Source organism: Drosophila subpulchrella, unplaced genomic scaffold, assembly GCF_014743375.2.
Source record: "Drosophila subpulchrella strain 33 F10 #4 breed RU33 unplaced genomic scaffold, RU_Dsub_v1.1 Primary Assembly Seq354, whole genome shotgun sequence".
Taxonomy (NCBI): Eukaryota; Metazoa; Arthropoda; class Insecta; order Diptera; family Drosophilidae; genus Drosophila; species Drosophila subpulchrella.
The window spans coordinates 3,008,316-3,028,582 of NW_023665577.1; the positions used below are offsets into that span (position 1 = coordinate 3,008,316).

Sequence of the window (20,267 nt, forward strand, 5' to 3'; positions counted from 1 at the left end):
AGCGATGATTTCATTTCCGCTTCAACCCAGCGAACAGCCAATCCGTCGCCTCTATGTACAAACAGCACCCTGATCTTCTAATCTGTGTTCTGAATTTCTCGATTGGGAATTAAGTCATCAGACCGATTTAGAAAATCGAATCTTGATAGTCTGGCACACACAAGCGCTATTGCATTATCCGCTGTAACAAAAATGGTTTGACATGATTTATTGGGCATAAACATTATGCTGGGAAAGTGACTTTAAGTTTTCTCCTTCTTTAATTTGATCTCCAGGTTGTAAGTTTTCCAAATGCTTCCCAAAATGTAACACGTTTTTTGGGGCTTTGCGCCAACAACAACTAACTTTAATTTAAACAAAGCATTTGATCGTATGTAGACATTGAGATTTAAAATGATTAAGCTATGTACATATTTTTTGGTGGGCCGATTTTATAACTAACTCGATCATTTCCAAATTAACAATAGACTTTGTCATGAAATCGTCCCTTTGTCACACGTGTAAATGAATAATAGGTAAAGAGTTCAAAAATTACTACAATATTTGTTGTAAATTTCGTAATATTTTTTAGTAGTTAGGTTACCGTTTATACTTTAACAGTTTGATACTAGGAAGACTTTCATCTTTTACTAAAAATTCGTATTTCTTTCTTTTATAATTCAGAAAAGTGTCTTTCCTAAAACATTTCAAAAGTTTCATTCAAAAATTATTTATACGATTTCGATATTTTATATCATTTGCACTTTTTTGGAAAATTGATGATTTGATAAAGTTTAGTAAAAGATGAAACAGAAGGAATTATTATTGAAACCCTCCGTGATGATGGCCTGAAAAAGTCTTTGTTGTGTCTTTGGAAAGGAGCTTTTAGTTTCTGGGATAAGATCACAGTTATATCCCGCAAATTGACCCATCCTAGTAATACATTAATAACAATACATTTAAAGTTGTAATTTAAAACTGCTGAAGTCGCAGCTCCACTTGTAGGGCAATACAGGCCCGACGTTCCTCCTTTAGCTCCATGCCCAGCATATTCTTCTTGTGCTCCAGCAGCGCATTCTCGCGAGTGTAGTGCTCAATTATTCGCTCATAGTCGGACTCCGGCGGAGCCTGCGATCCCGCAGCCAGGGCGGCCATTTGGCTGTTCATTGACTGCTGCTCGTACAACTGCTTGAGCCTGTAGACTTCGTTGCGCTCGGCGACGATGCGGGCCTTAAGTTCGTTCTGCCAGTCCATCAGCTCGTCGTATTCAATTTGGAGCCGCAACAAATTGTCGCGGTGCGGATTCGACTTTGGCAACAAGATGAAGCCAGTTGCTGGATCAATGGAAAAATCAATTGGAAGGTCTTTGGAGGGTGTCTCCTCCGCTGTTGGCTCCTCGGTGCAAATACTGTTGCTAGTGGATGCGACAGGGGTGACATCTGCCTTGGAATCCGTGGTGTCCTCATTGACGATCGTGGAGGGAGCAGTGCTGCTGTTGTCCAACTCTTCCACGGACTTCTCCTGCTTCTTCTCAAAGGTGCGCAACTTGCGCTTGAGCTGCGTAATTATACGCTGTACCTCCCAGAGCTGCTCCTCGCGTTTCTTGGTAATGAAGCCGGCGTTCATCTCGCTGTGAATCTGGTTTAGGAGGCTGTCTTGCTTGCGCAACTCCGTCTGGATGTCCTCCGGCGTGTCCGGTAGCTTTGGGCTGGCCGAGGTGAGCGGGGGCACATACCTAAAAGATAAATGTTAGTAATGCGATAGCACTGTTTAAATTTCGGCCTTTCTGCCTGATTAGGAAGCTGGCGAGACGCGGTAAACGCTTCTGTTTGCGGGGTATCGTGCTCATCCTCGGCACCGAATTAAACGACTAAATTACGCTACTTTTACGGTCAGAATCTTATCTAAAGGTATCAGTGATGGGATATATCCGAATAGCTATAGGTACTTATTACGTTCTTTAATTATTTAAGTTGCGTTAGGTATGGTATCAACTTCTATTCTATTTGTCTTAATTTAATTTGATTCATCTCAAGACAACTAATCAATGGGAGGCGAATAAGTAGATATTCTTCAGCAGGGTAAGACTAACCAAAAATATGTACCTTTGCCAGCCTACTTGGATATTTCCCACCACTGACATCCGGCTAGCCGGTGTTTGCTCACTTTATCAGCTTGACGTCCGGGAACAGGTTGTTGCAGTGGATGAGCAAAGCCACCATTAGGCGGTGGGACATCTGAAGCGTCGGACTGAGCAGCATGGCCAGCGACTGAGCGTTGAGCTTGTTGTGCCGTTCCTGCTGGATCACCGCGTCGAAGTGGAGCAGCACCCACGCCAACACAGTGCGGTTGCACTTGGGCAATTGATCGAGCAGCTGCTGCAGCTCTGCCTGCTGCGTTGTCACCTTCGGATGGGAGGCCACCTCCTCGAAGCGGGCCACCAGATCGGTGGTCAGCAGCGGCTCCGGCAACTCGCGCAGGAAGAGCTTCAGCAGACTGCAGGCGGTGGGCAGGTTGAGCTCATCGACGGCGGAGTCGTGCTCCCGGTTGTTGTACAACCGTTTGTAGTGCATCAGACGCGTCTTGATGGGCTCAATCTTGTAGATCTGCTCGCACTTCAGGTGATCCTGCAGGAAGTCGATGCAGTCGCGCACAACCAGTGGAATGTCCACGCCGTCGTGGCAGCGGGACCGCTCGGTGGCCAGGCTGACGGACACCCCAAACACGGGATACCCGAGGGCCAGCACCTCCTCCGCGGCGGAGGTCTCGTCCTGCTGCTGCGACAGCTGCTTGCTCTTCTTGTCCTTTTTGTCCTTCTTGTCGGACTTTTTGTCTTTCTCCTTGTCCTTGCGCTTGTCCTCCTTGTCCTTCTTCTTCGGCTCGTCGCGTTCCTTGTCTTTGTCCTTCTCGCGGTCCTTGGCCTTGCTGGACGGGCCGGGCTCCTCATCCGCGTGCTTGGAATCTCTTTCGGACTTGTCGCGGGACTTTTCGCGCTTCTCCTTGCTCTTGGAGCTAGTAAACTTGAATGTCTTGGACTTCTTTGACTTGGAGGGACTTCTTGGGATACAAGAGAGGTTATTACTTGTGTGTGGATCAGGTTAGAATGGACCTGCGCCCAGTTCGCCACTCACTTGGTGTCCAGCTCCTCCTCCGGCGAGCTCTCGCCCTCCAAGGCGGCGTATCCCCGGTCCTTGCCCTTCTCCTTCTTGTCCTTGCGCCGGCCGATCAACAGGTCCTTCTTGCTGGGCTCGTGATCTTCGCTGACTGCGAAGGAAAGGTGGACTCATTGATTTTTCCCCATTTTCACGCCCACGCCTGTTGAGCGCCCACTCACAGTCGCTCTCCTCCTTGCTCTTCTTCGACCTGGCATCCGCCGCCTCCGAGGCGTACAGCCCGGGGAACTCCTTCTCCTCGGGACTGTCGAAATCCATGACGAAAAATCACTTCCCCGGCGGTAAATAAATAAATAGTTTCCGTAAACAATTCGCGAAAAGTAAACAACAACAAATGCAACAAATAATCGATTAATTAATGGAACAATCGGAAACACGGACGTTAGCCAACACTGTTTAGCTCGACAGGTGGCGCCACTGTGCCATGTAGAAAAGATGTAATAACGGCCTTTGGCATTGTGTAAGATTCTGATTTCAAAAATTTGAATTCCAGAAGACGGTTTGATTCTAAGCAAACTTCACGTTCCTTTCTAAAGAGCATGGCTAGTAAGGCCTAGTTTTTTTGCCATTATGTTTTGATGTGCAAATACTTACCTCTATTTTCCATGATTTAGTTAAACTGATGAATTTAAATTACTTTTGTTTGTTTTTATTAAATAAATTACGCCAGAATATAACTACGATCATTTTGTGCATTGACCTCCGACAAAAATAAAAACATGCCTTTAATATTCATTTTTATTTAGCTTAAGTTAAAATTAACATGACTGATATTTATTTATTTTTTGTACGTACAAGGTAAGAAAATCAAGTAATAAATGATTGAAGGGCATAATAAAATGTATAACAAAAAACATTTAAACATTTTTAACAAATCTCTTAAAAATATATATTTTTTTTTAATTTAACAAGATTTGTGTGGTTCTACGAAACTTTTTATCTAACTCAAACTTTATTTTAAATGATAATGTTGTTTTACTGAATTATTGTCTTTTAATATTAAACTATAGTTTGACGTTCAGGTGGAAAATCAGGTGTCCTTATTACAAATACTTCTAAAAGTTCCAAGTTGTCTCATATAACATCGATTTTTCTAACTTTATAATTTTAATATTTTGTTTAATAACTTAATTACCTATTGGCAATAAGCTGTCAAAGCGATGACTAAGTTCTAATGAATTTCTTTATGAACACATTAAAGGTGTGCACATATTTTATTCGAAAAACAATTGTATTAATCAGCTTAATTGCCCCGCATCAATCGGTTCCGCGGTGCATTGCTTATCGCTCAGCTAGCAACTGGGGTGGAGTGGGAGGGAAAAGTGCAGGCATATGTAAATACTCATCCATTGCCGGCAAGCCAAAGAAATGCAAATAGTGCGTGCTGATGCGGCTGATGCAATTCCGCATGGGGGATTGCAGCATCTCCAGAATGACGCAGAGATTAGCCTGTGGCCGTCACAAACTGGCCATCAGCAGCTGGGTGCCGTTGGACGCCAAGGATAGCGGGGTGGCCATCGTAGTCGTGGTCGAGTTTCCGCTAATTGCTCTATTTGGCTGGCAGACACTGCCGGAATGGGCCATAACCAGCCCGGCAATCAGGGTCAGCAGGAAGGCCAGTCCCAGGACCCCGCAGCTGAATCGCCGCACATTCTGCCACCAGGGGTCCAAAGCGAAGGGCAGCAACTCCTCCAGTGTCAGACCGTAGGAATAGCTGCGAATGGAGCGGGGTGAAGGCACTGTGTAACGAAGTTATTTTTTAATGAAATGCGACGGAAAGCGTTTACTCAGCAGTTGTGAAAATGGGCTCATAGTCCTTTGGATCCTTCCGCGTCGCAGGCACGACAATGATGTGCTGGTGCTGCTGATGTCCTTGTTGCGTTGCCAGCAGCGCTGTTTTCTCATTGCAGGACATATTTGCCTTGTGCTATGTGGAGATTGTGCAGGACAAGGGTATACTCGTTATAGGAACAACCTGTATTCATTAAGTAAAATAAGCTATTGTATCTTCACAGTTCAAATCCCTTAAAGGGTAATAAGATCCCAGTACTCACACAGATTTTTAATTCTTTTATAGAGTAAGAACGTATCTTTTTTGACCAGGTTTTATTAATATCAATAAAACAAAAATGGTTTTGTTTCTTTTTAAACTAGCTTAAGAAGAAAAGACAGATTTTTAGCTACTATTTAAATTTAAAAACAACCCTGCTAGGATTATAAAAACCTAGTATCAACAAACAATTTTAATCCACTTACAGCCAAACAGATGGTTCAAAACATTTTACTCTTTAAAAATGGAAATCTTTTTATAAATAAATCAAATAACTTACGTACTTAATTCGTTAATAAAATTAATAAATTTACTAAAATAAAAAAATAAATAAAAATAAAATACTGCAATAAAACAATTGTAGCTCCCAAGACTTAGCTCTTTGAAGTAACAAAGGTAACGCACATCACTTTGGTTATCTTTAAAGAGCGGGTAATCAAGTGTCGGTACTTCTTTTAACCATCTTACTTGTCTGTCTCTCGGGACGATCCCTGGGATTACAAACACTCCAAGCTAGTGGATTTCGCTCCGTGGAAATGACTCCGTGGAGAACTGGCGGACAACTGGCAACTCGCTTTCGGTTTGTCGCAACTTTAATTAGCTTGCAGCTGGGGCTGTCTCATTCTTATTGCTTTATTGCCGTCGCTGTTTGCCTTTGTGCTCGGATTCCATTCCTGTAAACAACTTTATCTCGTTGTCTCTCCGCTCATCTTCCGCAACCGGCTGGCGGTCTTATCTAGCGCCTCTTTTTTGGGGCATTGCATAATCGCGAATCCCCCAGTTTCCCATAGCGATAAGTCCCCGACTTCAGGGAAGTAAGATCAGAAATGCGACGAATCGATCGGTTTAATGTGTTAGTTTATTGGGTTTCGTTTGGTAAACATGCACGGAATACATATATACGTATGCAGCACTGCTGAGAGATGCCAGTAACTCTAGGCCCTAGGCTCTATTCGATTCGATTAGGTAAACCGCTGAGCCTTCGTCCTCGGATCCTGAGATCCTCAGATTCCGGCCTACGCTACGAGTACGAGTATGTTCTCTTAGTAAGTACGAGTATATTCAAATGTGTAGCATTAGTTCGGGTATTTTCTTATAGCGTATTGAAGTGAGAAGAGATACGGTTAGTGAGATCGATAGATCTTCACCCCAAGCATATGCTACACAAACTACATATGTGGCTTTCGATCTATTCGATTATTTGCATACTTTATCGGCTTAGTTCTTGAATACATCAGTTAAATGGGTCTCTGGATGTACGATTATATGTTTGTAGTTGCTTTGGTTTTTGGGTAAAATCACATTCATAAGTATACATTTAAAAATGCAGGTATAATTTGAATTCGAAAAAACACGATAACAAACAGCAACTGATTAATATTGTACAATAAACATACATATTAACTGTCTGGTTTGCCCCTCAAAACATATAGATTCGAGTCCTATCAACTATCGTACATCTATGGAAATCAATTTAAAGTCGATCAAATCAAAAGGAAATTATAGAACCCATAGGCAGAATCAAAATAAAGTGGAACCAACAAGTTGCTAAAGTAATCTGCTCATGCCTTTATCCATATACGCTGTCTACTCCTAGTTCTTTAGAAGTACCTACACCCTATGTCGGAAGCACTTTAATCGTTTTATTTGCCTTTGCCATTAAAGATAATCGTCTATGGGTAATTTGTTTGTTTGTTTGTCTGTCTGCATATATATCTGGTTATCCTCTGTGTCGTATTGTTACATTCACCGCCCCTCGGCCCTCATATATCATTCACTATTCCCTCAGTTATATATTGATTTCCTTGCCATGGATATCTTACCCTGACCCCTGGTCGATTTCTTTGAATCGCTTGTTAACTGCAGTAATATTTTTTGATCTATTAAAAACTTATACGTACTCTGATATCGTCCTAACTTCGGTTCGTAAAGGGAAATGAAAAGGCGAAAATTGAAATAAATTTAAAAAGAAATTTAATTATAATATCTAGCGGTAAACGTTGACAATATAATTTAATACATTATTTATTCATATTTGTATATTTATTAAATTGTTTCATAGTTCGTATATGTATGCGGTAATTAATTATCAATTACGACTAAATTTGGCGCAGTTTCTCAACGAGTTCCCCGTACAGTTGTGTGACCCCAAATATATAATACAAATTTATGCATGTGGCTATAAATATCATTAGGCCTCCTCTTCCATTAATTTGCTAGAATTTTGCTATATGAAAAATAGTACAACATTATACAAAAAATATGTACCTGCTCGTTACATTCGGATACAATCAATTCTAGTTATTTATTCTCGCTATTGTTTTGGTGTTTGCCTTAATATCCCGTTTTCAATTTCAATTTCTCTACTTCAATCACTGCCAGCGACGTAAGCGAATAGAAAGTCTTTTTTTAAGTAAGTTGATTAGTGCTCTCTTGTAGTTTTGCAGTGCAGTGTGGAAACACTGATGGTCTTTCTTGCTATCGCTAATCGCTAGTAAGTAGTGCCGCCATTTGCTTTGGTCAGAGTTAATGAAAATGTTGCTAGTTGGACTCGTGTCGATAGTGTAAAGTGACTAGAACTAGTTGTCGAGGAGGCTCCTACTCAGTAATAGTAGTTTTTGTAGTATTTGTAGTAGATGGCTAGAGGGATTGCGTTTCTTCTTGGCTAAAACCTTTAGATTCTTCCTAAAACTTACACATGTATTAAATTAACAATGGTATTCGGCAGATGGAGAGACAATATCGGGTGATTCGGAGTGGGGATCCAAACGATCCAAACCTTCTGATCTTTGATTTTATGGGGGATTAAGTACAGCTTTAACAAACAACAACAATGACTTAAGTTGTACACAGAATGATATAATAAATATAATCGTATTTTAAAAGGTAAATTAAGTATATATGGCATAACAGTAAATGATCTCGTTACAGTTACAAGATTGCTGAGCCGTGGCAGCCTTTCTGTATTTACAATTCAAATATGAATAGAGACAATAATCGTAAAAATGGTTTGTATATAAGCCTGACTTAAACCTAGTTAAACATTAAAATTTTACTTTTAGTATTAACATAAATTTTACACAAGAATTATTTATATATAGCGCCGAGCACACTCATATATATAAATCAATTTCATAAGTTTACATATAAAAACTGCATCTACAGCATCTTTCGACAGCTTCGCAACATCGGTTAGCCTCATCTTCCGTACTCTCCTGTAACTTTACCGACTCTGCCAAAATCCAACGCCAATGCGAATAACAAAGCCAACTACAAAGTCAAAGCAATGCGGCTGCGAGCTCCTTAAATCCTAATGACATCGTAGGCCTCCAGTATGCAGATGACCACGTAGAAGACCCAGAGGAAAACCAGGATCGCTGCGCTGATATATTTGGAGATCTTGGGGCCGCCCAGCTCGGCGCCGATGCCCTTGTGCCAGCGCCGGAACATGATGATGAAGATGGCAATCAGAGCCTCGCCGCAGAAGAGCGCCACGGCAAATCCAATCCTGGAATGGCAGAGTTGATATAATTAATTAAAATTACATTTTGGGTAATACATGTCCGAAGAAATATGGACGAATGTCTAATAAAAAAGCCAATATTGCTAAGCAATTAAAGGATGCTAAGCTTCAGAATTATATTTAAGTAAAGAATGATTAGTCATAAGAATTGAATTGCTCCGACCTTTTAGCTCTTTGAGCAAAAAGCAAAAAACAATAGAGAAAGCTATAGTCGACGGCTTCGTTACCCGTTACTTATCTAAAGGTAGTGCGAGGGAGATGGAGATATGCATGCAGCAAAAAGGCTGTTTCCGAGATGGCACACTTTATTTGCTTATAACATTGGTCTGACTCAAACCATTTTTGGCATGTATTGATAATTGGAACAAAATCAAACGAACATGCGGACTTGGCTCGACTAGGCTAGTGATCCTGATCAAGAATATATATACTTTGGTACCGTTTTAAGATCTAATTATCGCTAATTTACCAGAAAAGGGACATATCTCCATAAAAACAAGAAAGGAAGTTAACTTCGGCAAGCCGAAGTTTGTATACCCTTGCAGTTATAATTATTAAATTTAAAACAAGGAAAAACGCTATAGTCGAGTACCTCGACTATCAGATACCCGTTACTAAGAAAGAAGACTTTTGGGAAAGTTTCAGCCCGATAGCTTTGAAACTCAGAGACTAGCTTGCGTAGAAACGGACGGACAGACGGACATGGCTAGATCGACTCGTCTAGTCATGCTGACCAAGAATATATATACTTTATGGGGTCGGAAACGTCTCCTTCACTGCGTTGCAAACTTCTGACTGAAATCAATATACCCTCTGCAAGGGTATAAAAATGTTGGGAGATAGGATAATGAAATGTTTATACAAAATAAAAATATTACAGATTTTAAGAGAATATGGAAAGAACATTTCTTTATCATTAAGTCATACATTGTTAAAAAAAAGGGGCAACATCTGATGATATTTTTAAGATCGAATCAAATCTCTTGAAAAAAATAAGAAAGGATTACTCACGTTCCCGGCTCCACGTTGAAGGTCCCGCCATGGGAGCTGTGGTAGACTGCGGCGATGGTCCAGGCCAGGCCGATGCCCAGGAACACGTTGACCGCATTGCTGCCCGTGACATTGCCAATGCAATTATCGGCCCCCTCGTCGTGCTTGGCGGCTATCATGCTGGCGAAAGTGTCTGGAGGGCAGGAGGATGTCGGTGTCTCAGTGGGTATTCCAGCTATGGCATGGGCTCAAATCACTACTCACCTGGTATGCTCGTGCCCAGGGCGACAAACAGGATGGCCGTTACCGAGTCCTTGATGTTGAGGGCGCAACCGAAATAGGAGGCGGCATCTCCGATGACGGCGGTTATGACGCCAATCACGAATATGGACACCACAAAGGTCACATAGCCGCCGCAAATGTCTGGTGGCGTTTCGGTACTTAAGGATTGATCGATTGGAATAGGAGAAATGAGATGTTTACCTGTGGGCGGCACAAATGCAAACAGGACCTTCCAGAAGAGGCAGACGAAGTGGCTCACGTAGCTGAAGCAGCTGGGCACCTCCTCCTCCTCATCGTCGTTATCAAACTCACTTTCGTCGGCTGCAAGTGTTTGTTTGCATCAGGAAAGGGGATCTATGGAAAATGAAAAATTGATTGGGTCTACCTGGGATAACGGTGAGGGCATCTTTGAACTGTTCCTTCCAGGACGAAGTGCCAAGGACGGCGGAAACGTTTGCTTTGGCCACCAGTTTGTCGACAGTAGCCTGTAAATATTATGAGAACAATTGATAAGAAACTAAATTAATATAAAGCCCTTTGAAATCCTTTATATCACTAAAAAAAACTCTGACCAACTTTTTCCCTGCCCACATTACGTATACGCCACCGACAGACACACAACAAGACCTATCCCATAAAACACACACAGACCCAAAGTAAACAGAGCACTCAACGTGTCATTTGGAGATTTGCACACAATTAGGTGCTTATTTGCCTTGCACCTGAGCGGTTAACAGTAACTCGATCCGTCGCGTGGATAAGGATGGCTTTCCACCTGGGAATCATTATGGGTGTGACTGCCTCGCAGTAAATGTGTGCTGGGATTTCGGTCGACAGTGGGCAGTCAAGTGAATGGAATGGCTTTTCATTAGCATTGTGAAACTACCTGCTTATGTCCAATCCAGTCCAATCAAGGGGATTACTCACCTTGAATTCCTGGCTCTCTCGGATGCGCACATAGGCGGTGGTCAGTTCTCCGTTCCTCGGCTTGCTCAGCAGCAGGATGCGATCCAGTTCGGTGAGATCCTGAACGGACTTCTTTTCGACCTCCTTGATTTTGGCTGCCATTTCATCGTCTGGCCAGGGAGTAAACCAAGGATTAGACCACTGATTCTCTAATAGATTTACAAACACCGTGTTGCATGCAGCCACACCCCCACAACAGAGTATCTTAACATTAGGTGGTATCATAAAGTATAACTAGACAGACACAGGGTGTGTTGGCATACAAACGAAATGGTGATGGGTAATTGATAGAGGGCATATATTAAAGCGGTATACTTGGACTTGAACAGAACTAAAGCACACATACGCCCCCAATTAGTTGGAAACTAATTAGAAGCATATGGTGGTAATGGATGCGGGTTTCAATTAAAATGCGGTAGACAACCAAAGAGGGGTATAGCAAGATTGAAACTCATTGAAATGCCAACGTTACGCATCTTTGACCATAATTCTTTCTTTAGAATTTAAAACATTTTCGGATTGGGCCGGCGACTTCAATGAGTGAAATGGTTATGGAAAAGTGCCATTAGGATGCAATTGAGTGGAAAATGGAAAATGATAAACTGCATATTAAGCAGACAGAGACAAAAGGAGAGAGAGCGAGAGAGAGAGAGCACAGATTGACAGAACCAGGCATGCAGAAGGTCACAGCTTGACATTAGGTCCCCCGATATTGATGACTCACGAGTGGGATCTCCGGAGTGTTCGTGTTTTTCTATAGACATCGACAATCGAGAACATGACAAGTACGTGGATGGGGTGTTGGGGTAGAGTTCAGAGAATCGTTGTTAAATGGTCTCAAACATGTTGGATATTGCTTCAACAATCACTTTCTAAATATTCAGTTAACGAATATGCGATGACTGTGGTGATTTGTCTTTCAACATGGCTACACATTGAATGTTCTTGAATCGGGTTATTACATTTAGCTTTGGTTTTTATATTCTATTTGGTTTTTTTCCATAAGGATCAAAGCACGCACACATATATAATAGATACTTGACAGCAGAACAACACAGAACTGAATACATCGACATGGTCTTAACCTAGATCAGAAGCCGTTTATATATATTGCCTTAAGTCTAGAACACACAGATACGGAAAAAATAATGAACACAAATTACGGAGAACAAAGGCCAAATATCAGGTACTCATCAGCGATTACGTGTATTACTTACAAATCGATTTGGCGATGCAGAGGCATGTTTGAGTGGTGTGGTACCGATGATATCGGAGCGATACGATGCGAGATCAAAGATCGGGATCGGATCGGATCGAATTCGAGCAGCAAGTCGGGGCACAGGCACACAACAATGTGAGAGGGGCGGGCACAAGCGCGTTTTACAAATGTCCGCCGAGCATGGAGATAACCAAAACATTACCAAAAACTGTGACCCTGGTCTAACTTTATTTCAATTGAAGACGAACCCGATTTTGATCGCTTGCGTGCTCTGGGGTGTTTTCTTTTTGTAGTATTATATTACTTTACATAAAGCTTGAAGCTTGCATATATCAAGTGCGTGGCTGCTGCGTCGAAAAAAGCGCAATTGTTCGGGATAAATGCAGATGCAGATGCACAAACACACACAGATACTCAATGCCTAATCACAAAGATACGTTTACGGATACGACACTGAGATTATGTTTACGACGTGTGGGTTAATGGCCAATCGAACTAACGAAATAATAATAAGACACATGAAATGATAATGTCGATCGGTTAGCTTCATCCTTCTTCGTCGATCACCTTAACTGGCATATTCACTATTAACTGAACACTTGAAATGGTCGATCGATCCCGCAATACGCAAAGATATGGAAAAAAAAACAGCTTTACATACCAAAAAATCGATTGAAAAATGATTCCTTGTTAGTGTCATCTGCGTGAGGATTGAACGTGTTTCATTTACGTTGGCGATTCGATTAGAGAGACAAGTATGGACAATGGAAATGTTTAGTATAGTATGTTATGGCCACAAGCAAATGTCGATGGTTAGTACATGGGATTTGGGGATGCGGAGGATGGAGGAGGATCTGATCTGATATCTAATCGATTTCGGTGGGCTAAGACTAGCATTCGACATGGGGTTACAGAGATGAGAGTGAGGTATTCTAATCGCTAAGTTCCATGAGGTATTACATAAAGAAAACAAAACATATTTATCCTGCCCATCGCCAATTATTATATAGGTAAGGGTAAACAAATACATACAAGGGGTATAGAAAATTAATAACAGACAGGAAGAGGTATCTTCTAAGGTGGAAACATACACAACACCTACACGAAATACGCAATTAAATGAGAGAACTGCGTTCTCAACCAAAAAGGAAAGAATTAAATGAATTTGCACTTTTTTGCCCGCAATTTCCGCACTCGCTGAAGGTAAGAAATGGAGCAGAAACTAAATGTCACTGTCAAGAAACCGATACCAAAAACCGAAAACGAAACCCGAATTTCGCTTTTCCCATTTTCCGTTTCACGTCTCAGCGCTCGGCGCTTCCACGTTCCACGCTTTCGTGTTCAATTAAAATAAAATTAATTAATGCACAATTCAAGGCTTACGGTAGTGAGTGGAATCTAGAAGCATAAAGAACACAAATTAAAAGACCAAAAAGTATAAAAGAACCCATGAGTCGATAGGATGCGAAAAGACGTACGAGAAGGTGTACGGTGCAGGTAACAATTTCGATCAATTCAAATTGGAATTTCCAATTTACAAAGTTTTCGGTTATTTTATTTTTCTTGTTTCAGCTGGGCCTTTCCACCTGTTTGTAATATTCGGGGTCAAAGCGAAAGAGTCAAAGTGGATTGGTTTTTGGGATATTTGGGATGTGGGTACAAGGGGGTCAAGAAAGGTGCTGAAGTGTCGGTGTCCCGGGTGTCGCAGGTTGAACTTCTGACCAGGACAGATAAGAACTTGTGCCGTCTTCGGGTGCACTGCTAGCCGGGCTGCTTTCACGTAATTTGGTTAGCATTTTCAGTGGGGTTTTGGTGGGTCTTATGGGATTTTTGGGATTTTGGGGGAGGGGGTTGTTTGGGTTCTGGTGCTCCTGTTCTGCCGCAGTGTGGCCAAAACTCACCTGGCGCCAAACGAGGTTCTCCGATGTGCACCTTGAAGCTGACGTCCTTCTCATAGCTGCTCTGCTCCAGGATGTACAGATCGATGAATTTCCTGCAAGGGATTAGGATGCAGGAATTAGTTTAGCTTTTGGGCTAGAAGGGGACGTGGTCTGTGTGATGTTTGAGGTGTGAAGTGGGTAATCGACTGCACATAAGCCCAGAGCCTCGGGCTGTTTCTTTAATGCCCTTGTCTTGGTTAAAATGGCAACAATCCTGACACTCGAAACAGTGCTCCGAATTTATTAGGCAGCCCTAAGTGCGCAGCTTTCTGCTGCGACATTATTGGGCCCATGCCCCACCCCCTTGTGTAAATTAAAAATATTACGTATACCACCGGTGGGCCTTGAGCGAACATAAACATTTGCATTATTCATGTGCCTGCAAAGTAACTCAATGTATAATTGCTTCAAAGAATTTATTATTTTTAACCGTAAAATCGACCGTTTGTTTGCTTTCGATGCGAGTGCCCAAACATTAATTGGCCCAGCGATAGCGATAAGTTTTAAGTGGGGAAACTTCAAGATTTGTGTATTCAACAGTTGCAGCTTAGCCTGGTTGCCACTTTTCTTGGGTTAATTTTCTTGCTGCCAAGTGCAAACCAAGGTCAGAAACCACCCACTCCACTCCCCACCCGCTGGCCAGCTCAACTTTAACCTTTCCGGCGGTTGGCAGCTGCCTTGCTTCCAAACCAATGCCTTTGCATTTCTCAGCTTGATATTAAAAAGGAAAACCACTGGGCGAAAACAGTCACCTGTTTATGACCCGCTTTTATGGCTCCAAAATAAATGTGAAAAGTGGCGGACCCACCCACTGCCTTCTTTTAACGGGTTATACGGCCCCATCGAGTCATTCACGTGCCTCCGCCAGATTTCCCAGCCTGATTACGTGATGGCCATTGGAAACCCCTGAAGACCCACAAGCTAGGCAACAAGTTCCACACAGAGAGAAAAATTGTTAAGTTATGATGATCATTTTGACGAAATGAAGTACTAAGTAATTCTACCTATACTAGATATAGGGTGTTTCACTTTGGTATGTTCGACATCTTGCTTTTTGCTATTTCTATTTCAGAGAGTTATGTTAAGAATAATGCATCTTGCTCATACGCAGAGGATTTTGTCTCCTTTTTTGATTTAAGATAAATTTCAAAGAGGTAATTCAAAAAGTACCACAAAATTGTAGATAATAAAATTAATTTATTAATCCTAAAGTGTTTTTTTCTGTGAACTTCTCACCTGCCTTACTACGGCCCTATTCATACTAGTCGAAACTTCCTATACCCCTCTTAATAAATCTATAAACTTTGTCGCTAGCCGTCGTAAATAAAAGCACGCCGCGGAAAAAAGGAATTAGGTGGCGTATTAGATTGGATGCGATTTGGCATTTATGGGCGCTACACGTCTCCGCCTTATCGAATCTAATCGCAATCTTTTCAAGTCGAACCGAATCTCTCGATAGGCCAAAGTCGGAGTAATGGCCAAGCAGGGTCAGTCTTGAGCAAGATGTCCCGCAGGCTGAACGCACTACTGATCGCCATCGCCATCGCCCTGCTGGCCCATCCCAGTTGGTCGGTCCCGGAATGTGGCCGTACTGCGGAGGATTGCAAGGAGCACAGGATGCATCCGGATTTGCCGGAACCAGAGCGCAATGGTAGGGCATACCGCGTGGTCGAGGGCGAGGAGACCACTGACTATTGGCGCCAACAGGGCATTCAGTTTGTCCAGCAGAAGTTGGCCTCCCAGCTGAATCAGCGCCAGGCCAAGAACGTGATCCTGTTCCTGGGCGACGGAATGGGTGTGACTACCACCTCAGCGGCTCGTAATCTTCTGGGTGGGGAGGAGAAGGCCCTGTCCTTCGAGAACTTCCCCTACACGGGTCTCTCGAAGACCTATTCGGTGGATAAGATTGTGCCGGACTCGGCCTGCACGGCCACCGCGTATTTGTGTGGCGTGAAAGGTCAGGAGGGAACCATCGGAGTGAATGGTCAGGTGCCCCGCACCGACTGCAAGGTCATGCTGGACGAGAGCACCCACGTCGACTCCATTGCCAAATGGGCCCTGGAGGCGGGCAAGTGGGCTGGTCTGGTGACCACCACCCGGGTGACCCACGCCTCGCCCTCCGGCGTCTACGCCCACATTGCGGAGCGCGACTGGGAAAACAATGCGGAGGTGGCCAGCGATTGCGGAGCCGACTCCGGCGTCCAGGACATTGCCTACCAGCTGGCCCGCGGTGACGTGGGCAGCAAACTGAAGGTGATCCTGGGCGGTGGACGTAAGAACTTTGTGGACTCCAGTCTGGAATCCTGGGGCAAGCGCACCGACGGACTGAACCTCATCAATGAGTTCAAAGAGGCCAGCGAGAAGAATGTGTATGTGACAACCGCCGCGGAACTGGAGGCAGTGGATGTGGCCAACACCGATCGCCTGATGGGTCTCTTCAACGACGACCACCTGCAGTACCTGATGGAGACCACGCCAGAGAGCAGCCAGCCCACTCTGGAGCAGATGACCCGCAAGGCCATCGAGTACATGAGCCAGAGCGAGCAGGGCTACTTCCTCTTCATCGAGGGCGGTCGCATCGACCAGGCCCACCACATCAACCAGGCGCGGATGGCCCTGAACGAGACCATCGAGTTCTCCAAGGCCATCGCCGCCGCCCAGGAGCTGACCAGCGAGGACGACACCCTGCTGGTGGTCACCGCCGACCACTCGCACGTGTTCACCTACGCAGGATACTCGGTGAGTGGGGGAATAAGTCACAAACCAAAAGAAAGTTAAGATGAACCCAATAGGAATCCAGTTTAATGTATACAACACAGTCAAATAACTCAAATACGATTTTGCATATAATCCGAAGACAATTAAGTAGTAATACTAGGTATCACACAATACTTTAAGTACACATATGTATATATTAACAAGTGTTGTTTCGAATTCCAAAAACCTACTAAAAATAGCTAACACTCGTAAATTCGCCCCTTGACTGGTTAAAAAAGTAGTATATAAAATCATAATTGCATTGAGGTAAAAATCATTACCAACCAAGTTTTACGTGTAATCAGATGTTAAGAATGATTTCACATGTAATCAGTTTATGCTCAGAATTTGTTATTACTAAACCAATTCTTAAAATACCTATAACATTTACTGGTATTTAGATACAAACTATAAATCATAATAATATATTCCCCCTTTTTAGAGCCGCGGTTCAGATATATTTGGAAGGACCCCCACGGACGGACGCGATGGCAAACCGGTTATGGTGCTGAGCTACGCCAATGGACCTAGCTACGATAACTTCTTCGACCCGGAGACGAAGGAGCGAAAGGATCCGACCACGTTGGTGACCGGAGCCCACGATGACGAGTTTCCCGCTGGAGTGCCCCTCGACATGGACTCCCACGGAGGCGACGATGTGCCCGTGTATGCCCTGGGTCCCTGGGCGCACCTGTTCAGCGGGGTCTACGAGCAGAGCACCATTCCCCACCTGATGGCCTACGCATCCTGCCTGGGCGAGGGGCAGACCATGTGCACGTAGGAGGGAGGAAAGAAGGATGAGGATGCCATGCCACCTGGCTATTACAATTAAGTTTGAAGCTCATTAAATCCAGCCAGCAGGCGGCATTTGCATTCGCCTGCACTCGAGTTTATTATGCGAACGCAAACTGCAAATTGAATTAAAGCGACTTTCGAGGGAAACTCTTAACTGGGTTAGAGTATGCCCCCTAGTTTTCCCTTTTCCGTGTCGGTCGGGTGTTTCCCATCATCGCCCTCGTAATTCACAGTTTGAAACTCATCAGGGCTCTGATGCGAAAGCCCGACTTCTTGGCTCTGGGATTGGGATCGCCGGAGTTGGGAATCCAACTTGCGTGCGCACACCAAAACTTTGGGAGCCCTTGGAAATGTGCAAATTACCACGTTTTGGCTCGTGCTGCGGAGCCATTAGAGCGATTGGCGGCGGGCAGACTCCGTGTAGTGCGAGTTTTGTAATTGCATATTTGCAATACCAATTTTCAGAACCCCACGGGGTGTACCTTATCAAAGGGTAATTAAAATCATTAAAGGACATGCGTCATCGCCGACAGGCTGACTAATTTGAAAAATTGCACGCAAATTGCCAGCTAATAAGGATTCCAATAACTCTATGCCCGTGTGCGATGTGTTTCCACCTCGATTTCCGATTCGATTGCACGCCAAGTGATATCCGCCGCCCCACAAATGGCAAAAAGGGTGTGCATGTGTGAGCGGTGAAGACCTCATTTCCCCCATATGACAGCTATTAAACGCACAACTCGGAACCTAGAACTGGGAACCGAGAACCGGGGAACCCAGAACCTCCGCCACTAGGTTGCCCTGGCATTCAATGCTAATTTCGCTGTATGTCCGATGCCTGAACCACTTCCGCCGCTTGATTTCAATGGCAACGGCCACGTCGCAGTCGCCCACTGTCACCCATTGTCACCCACACCCGTTCCTAATCCACGACGCGTCTATTGATTTTGCAAAGCCGCCAAGTGGGCTTCTGGCCAGAAGCAGACAAGCTGGCCCACCGAAAGAGACATGGCCAAAGACAGCTGTTGTAGGTACGAATAGGCCTTACCGGAAGGCCGGACACTTGGCCTGCGGTCAAGTCATTCTGGTCTGGTCTGGTTTGCGGTGACCGCATGCAATTGGCCAACAAGTGCGGTCCGAGGAGGTCAATATTACACAGTGGAACTTCCACTTCCGCTAGAACTTGGTTCGTCTTTGTTCGGTAAATTTAAGTTTTTAGTGCAGGGTATTTTCAAATTATTAACTTTTGCTTAAACTTACAATGATGAAAAGTTATAGGTAATTCTTTTCGGTTTTTTTTTACATTTTTATAGAGTAATATAAAATGTAACCTTTATTGTTAGTTTTAAGATTATTAACTTGATTTTAAATATGAATTTATTTTAATGTTTCTTAAATGTTCAAACTAAATAAATAAATCATAAAATATTTTCAACTTTGTTTCAAATATATTGCCGCATACTTTTATACACCTAAAATACTATTTAAAAGAAATTGCGAAACCTAAGGGATTTTTGAGGGAACCTCGATTATTTGTCTTATTTTATATTTTTGTTATAATATCATATATAAAACCTGCCTAATTTGTAAAAGCTTGTGGTAATTAAATAAATAATATTTCCATCAAATACGTTGATACTTCGCAATAAGTTCAAGTCAGAACATTAAAGCTGAAAAAGCAAACCTTACAATAGGTCAGAATGCTCTTGTCCAAAACCCCAAAGCCAGCCTAAGTCAGTATTAAAACAATTAAGATCTTGAGGAGAACAATGCAGGATGGCCAGGACCAAGTCGGAGTCGAAAATCAGACAATTTGGTTGGATGAGCTTGTAAGCCGGCGATTACAGTCCGCACCTCCGCATTCCGGAACTGTTTTAGGATCGGCCAGCTGCCGCACATCCCACACACAGCTTCTCAACTGATTGATGCCAGAGCTCAGGCTAATAATCCGGCCAAGAGGACCTGTCCCCATCCCAGTCCTCGTCCAGTCAGCCCGATTTCACGGCTCCTGCTAAGCGCCTCAATTACCTGGCCGAGCTTTGCCACTGGCTCCTGCTATTTGGCATGCAAACTCACTGGCTGATGTCCCCTATCTCTTCCGATCCCCTGAAATACCCTGAAATGCCCTGAAAAACCCGTATGGTCAAGCACACATAATAGCATTACTTAGTCAACGCAAGGGCGAGGCCGCCCTCGGAAAACTGGGAATGGAAATGGGAAATGGCGGGGGTGGCGGGGGAGGCGAACAAACTTGTGCTTGAAAATAAAATTAAAGAAAAATACAGCAATTTGCATAGCAATGAGCGGTGCAAAAGTCGGTGGGTGGAGGGGGTGGATGGTCTGCCTTTGGGCGGGACTAACCATTAAACCCCAATTGCCAACTCTGGCAAACTTTTACCTTTTGGTTGCCCGTATCCTATCTGCCCCCCTTGGAAATCCCAGCAGAACCACCCAGTTTTGAGGGGGGGAAAACGTCGCTTTCAGTTGGGAGTTTTTCAAATGACGTTGCGGCTGCATAGCATATCATATTATTGGGGACGCAGTGTGGCTTTAGAGGTTTTGAATTTAAAATTCCAATTCAAGGCAAAACTTT

General features: G+C 43.6%; 4 protein-coding genes across 13 annotated transcripts in view; 1 reads left to right on the forward strand and 3 right to left on the reverse strand.

The window, feature by feature from the left end:
* Positions 1-303: 303 nt before the first annotated feature.
* Positions 304-3,491, reverse strand: LOC119561079 (ralA-binding protein 1). Of its 2 annotated transcripts, none has more exons than XM_037874938.1 (4): positions 3,314-3,491; positions 3,111-3,243; positions 2,146-3,033; positions 304-1,714 (listed from the first exon to the last, which is right to left on the reverse strand). In XM_037874938.1, exons 1-4 carry the CDS (start codon positions 3,408-3,410, stop codon positions 952-954), a joined length of 1,881 nt encoding a protein of 626 aa, XP_037730866.1. In that variant the 5' UTR covers positions 3,411-3,491; the 3' UTR covers positions 304-951. The 2 variants fall into 2 exon arrangements, with proteins under 2 accessions (XP_037730866.1, XP_037730864.1); XM_037874936.1 differs by having other exon boundaries at positions 305-1,714; positions 2,146-3,036.
* An 844-nt stretch (positions 3,492-4,335) lies between these two features.
* On the reverse strand, positions 4,336-5,794 carry LOC119560250. The gene is made up of 3 exons (XM_037873615.1): positions 5,671-5,794; positions 4,940-5,127; positions 4,336-4,866 (listed from the first exon to the last, which is right to left on the reverse strand). Exons 2-3 carry the CDS (start codon positions 5,065-5,067, stop codon positions 4,611-4,613), a joined length of 384 nt encoding a protein of 127 aa, XP_037729543.1. The 5' UTR covers positions 5,068-5,127; positions 5,671-5,794; the 3' UTR covers positions 4,336-4,610.
* A 1,365-nt stretch (positions 5,795-7,159) lies between these two features.
* The window catches only part of LOC119560886 (sodium/calcium exchanger 3), a 40,877-nt gene continuing 27,769 nt past the window's right edge, over positions 7,160-20,267 (reverse strand). For 4 of the 9 annotated variants that reach the window (XM_037874573.1, XM_037874574.1, XM_037874575.1 and 1 more), the window contains 9 exons: positions 14,084-14,175; positions 12,844-12,882; positions 11,688-11,717; positions 10,925-11,073; positions 10,383-10,482; positions 10,199-10,318; positions 9,980-10,138; positions 9,737-9,908; positions 7,160-8,710 (listed from right to left, as the gene is read on the reverse strand). In XM_037874573.1, the coding sequence (XP_037730501.1) occupies positions 8,506-8,710; positions 9,737-9,908; positions 9,980-10,138; positions 10,199-10,318; positions 10,383-10,482; positions 10,925-11,073; positions 11,688-11,717; positions 12,844-12,882; positions 14,084-14,175 (1,066 nt within the window). In that variant the 3' untranslated portion in view covers positions 7,160-8,505. Of the gene's footprint in view, positions 8,711-9,736; positions 9,909-9,979; positions 10,139-10,198; positions 10,319-10,382; positions 10,483-10,924; positions 11,074-11,687; positions 11,718-12,843; positions 12,883-13,565; positions 13,581-14,083; positions 14,176-20,267 lie in introns of all 9 variants that reach the window. The other 5 variants (XM_037874576.1, XM_037874578.1, XM_037874581.1 and 2 more) reach the window with 5 other exon arrangements.
* Positions 15,600-17,781, forward strand: LOC119560888 (membrane-bound alkaline phosphatase). The gene is made up of 2 exons (XM_037874582.1): positions 15,600-16,861; positions 17,322-17,781. The coding sequence occupies exons 1-2, from the start codon at positions 15,626-15,628 to the stop codon at positions 17,658-17,660; spliced, it is 1,575 nt and encodes a 524-aa protein (XP_037730510.1). The 5' UTR covers positions 15,600-15,625; the 3' UTR covers positions 17,661-17,781.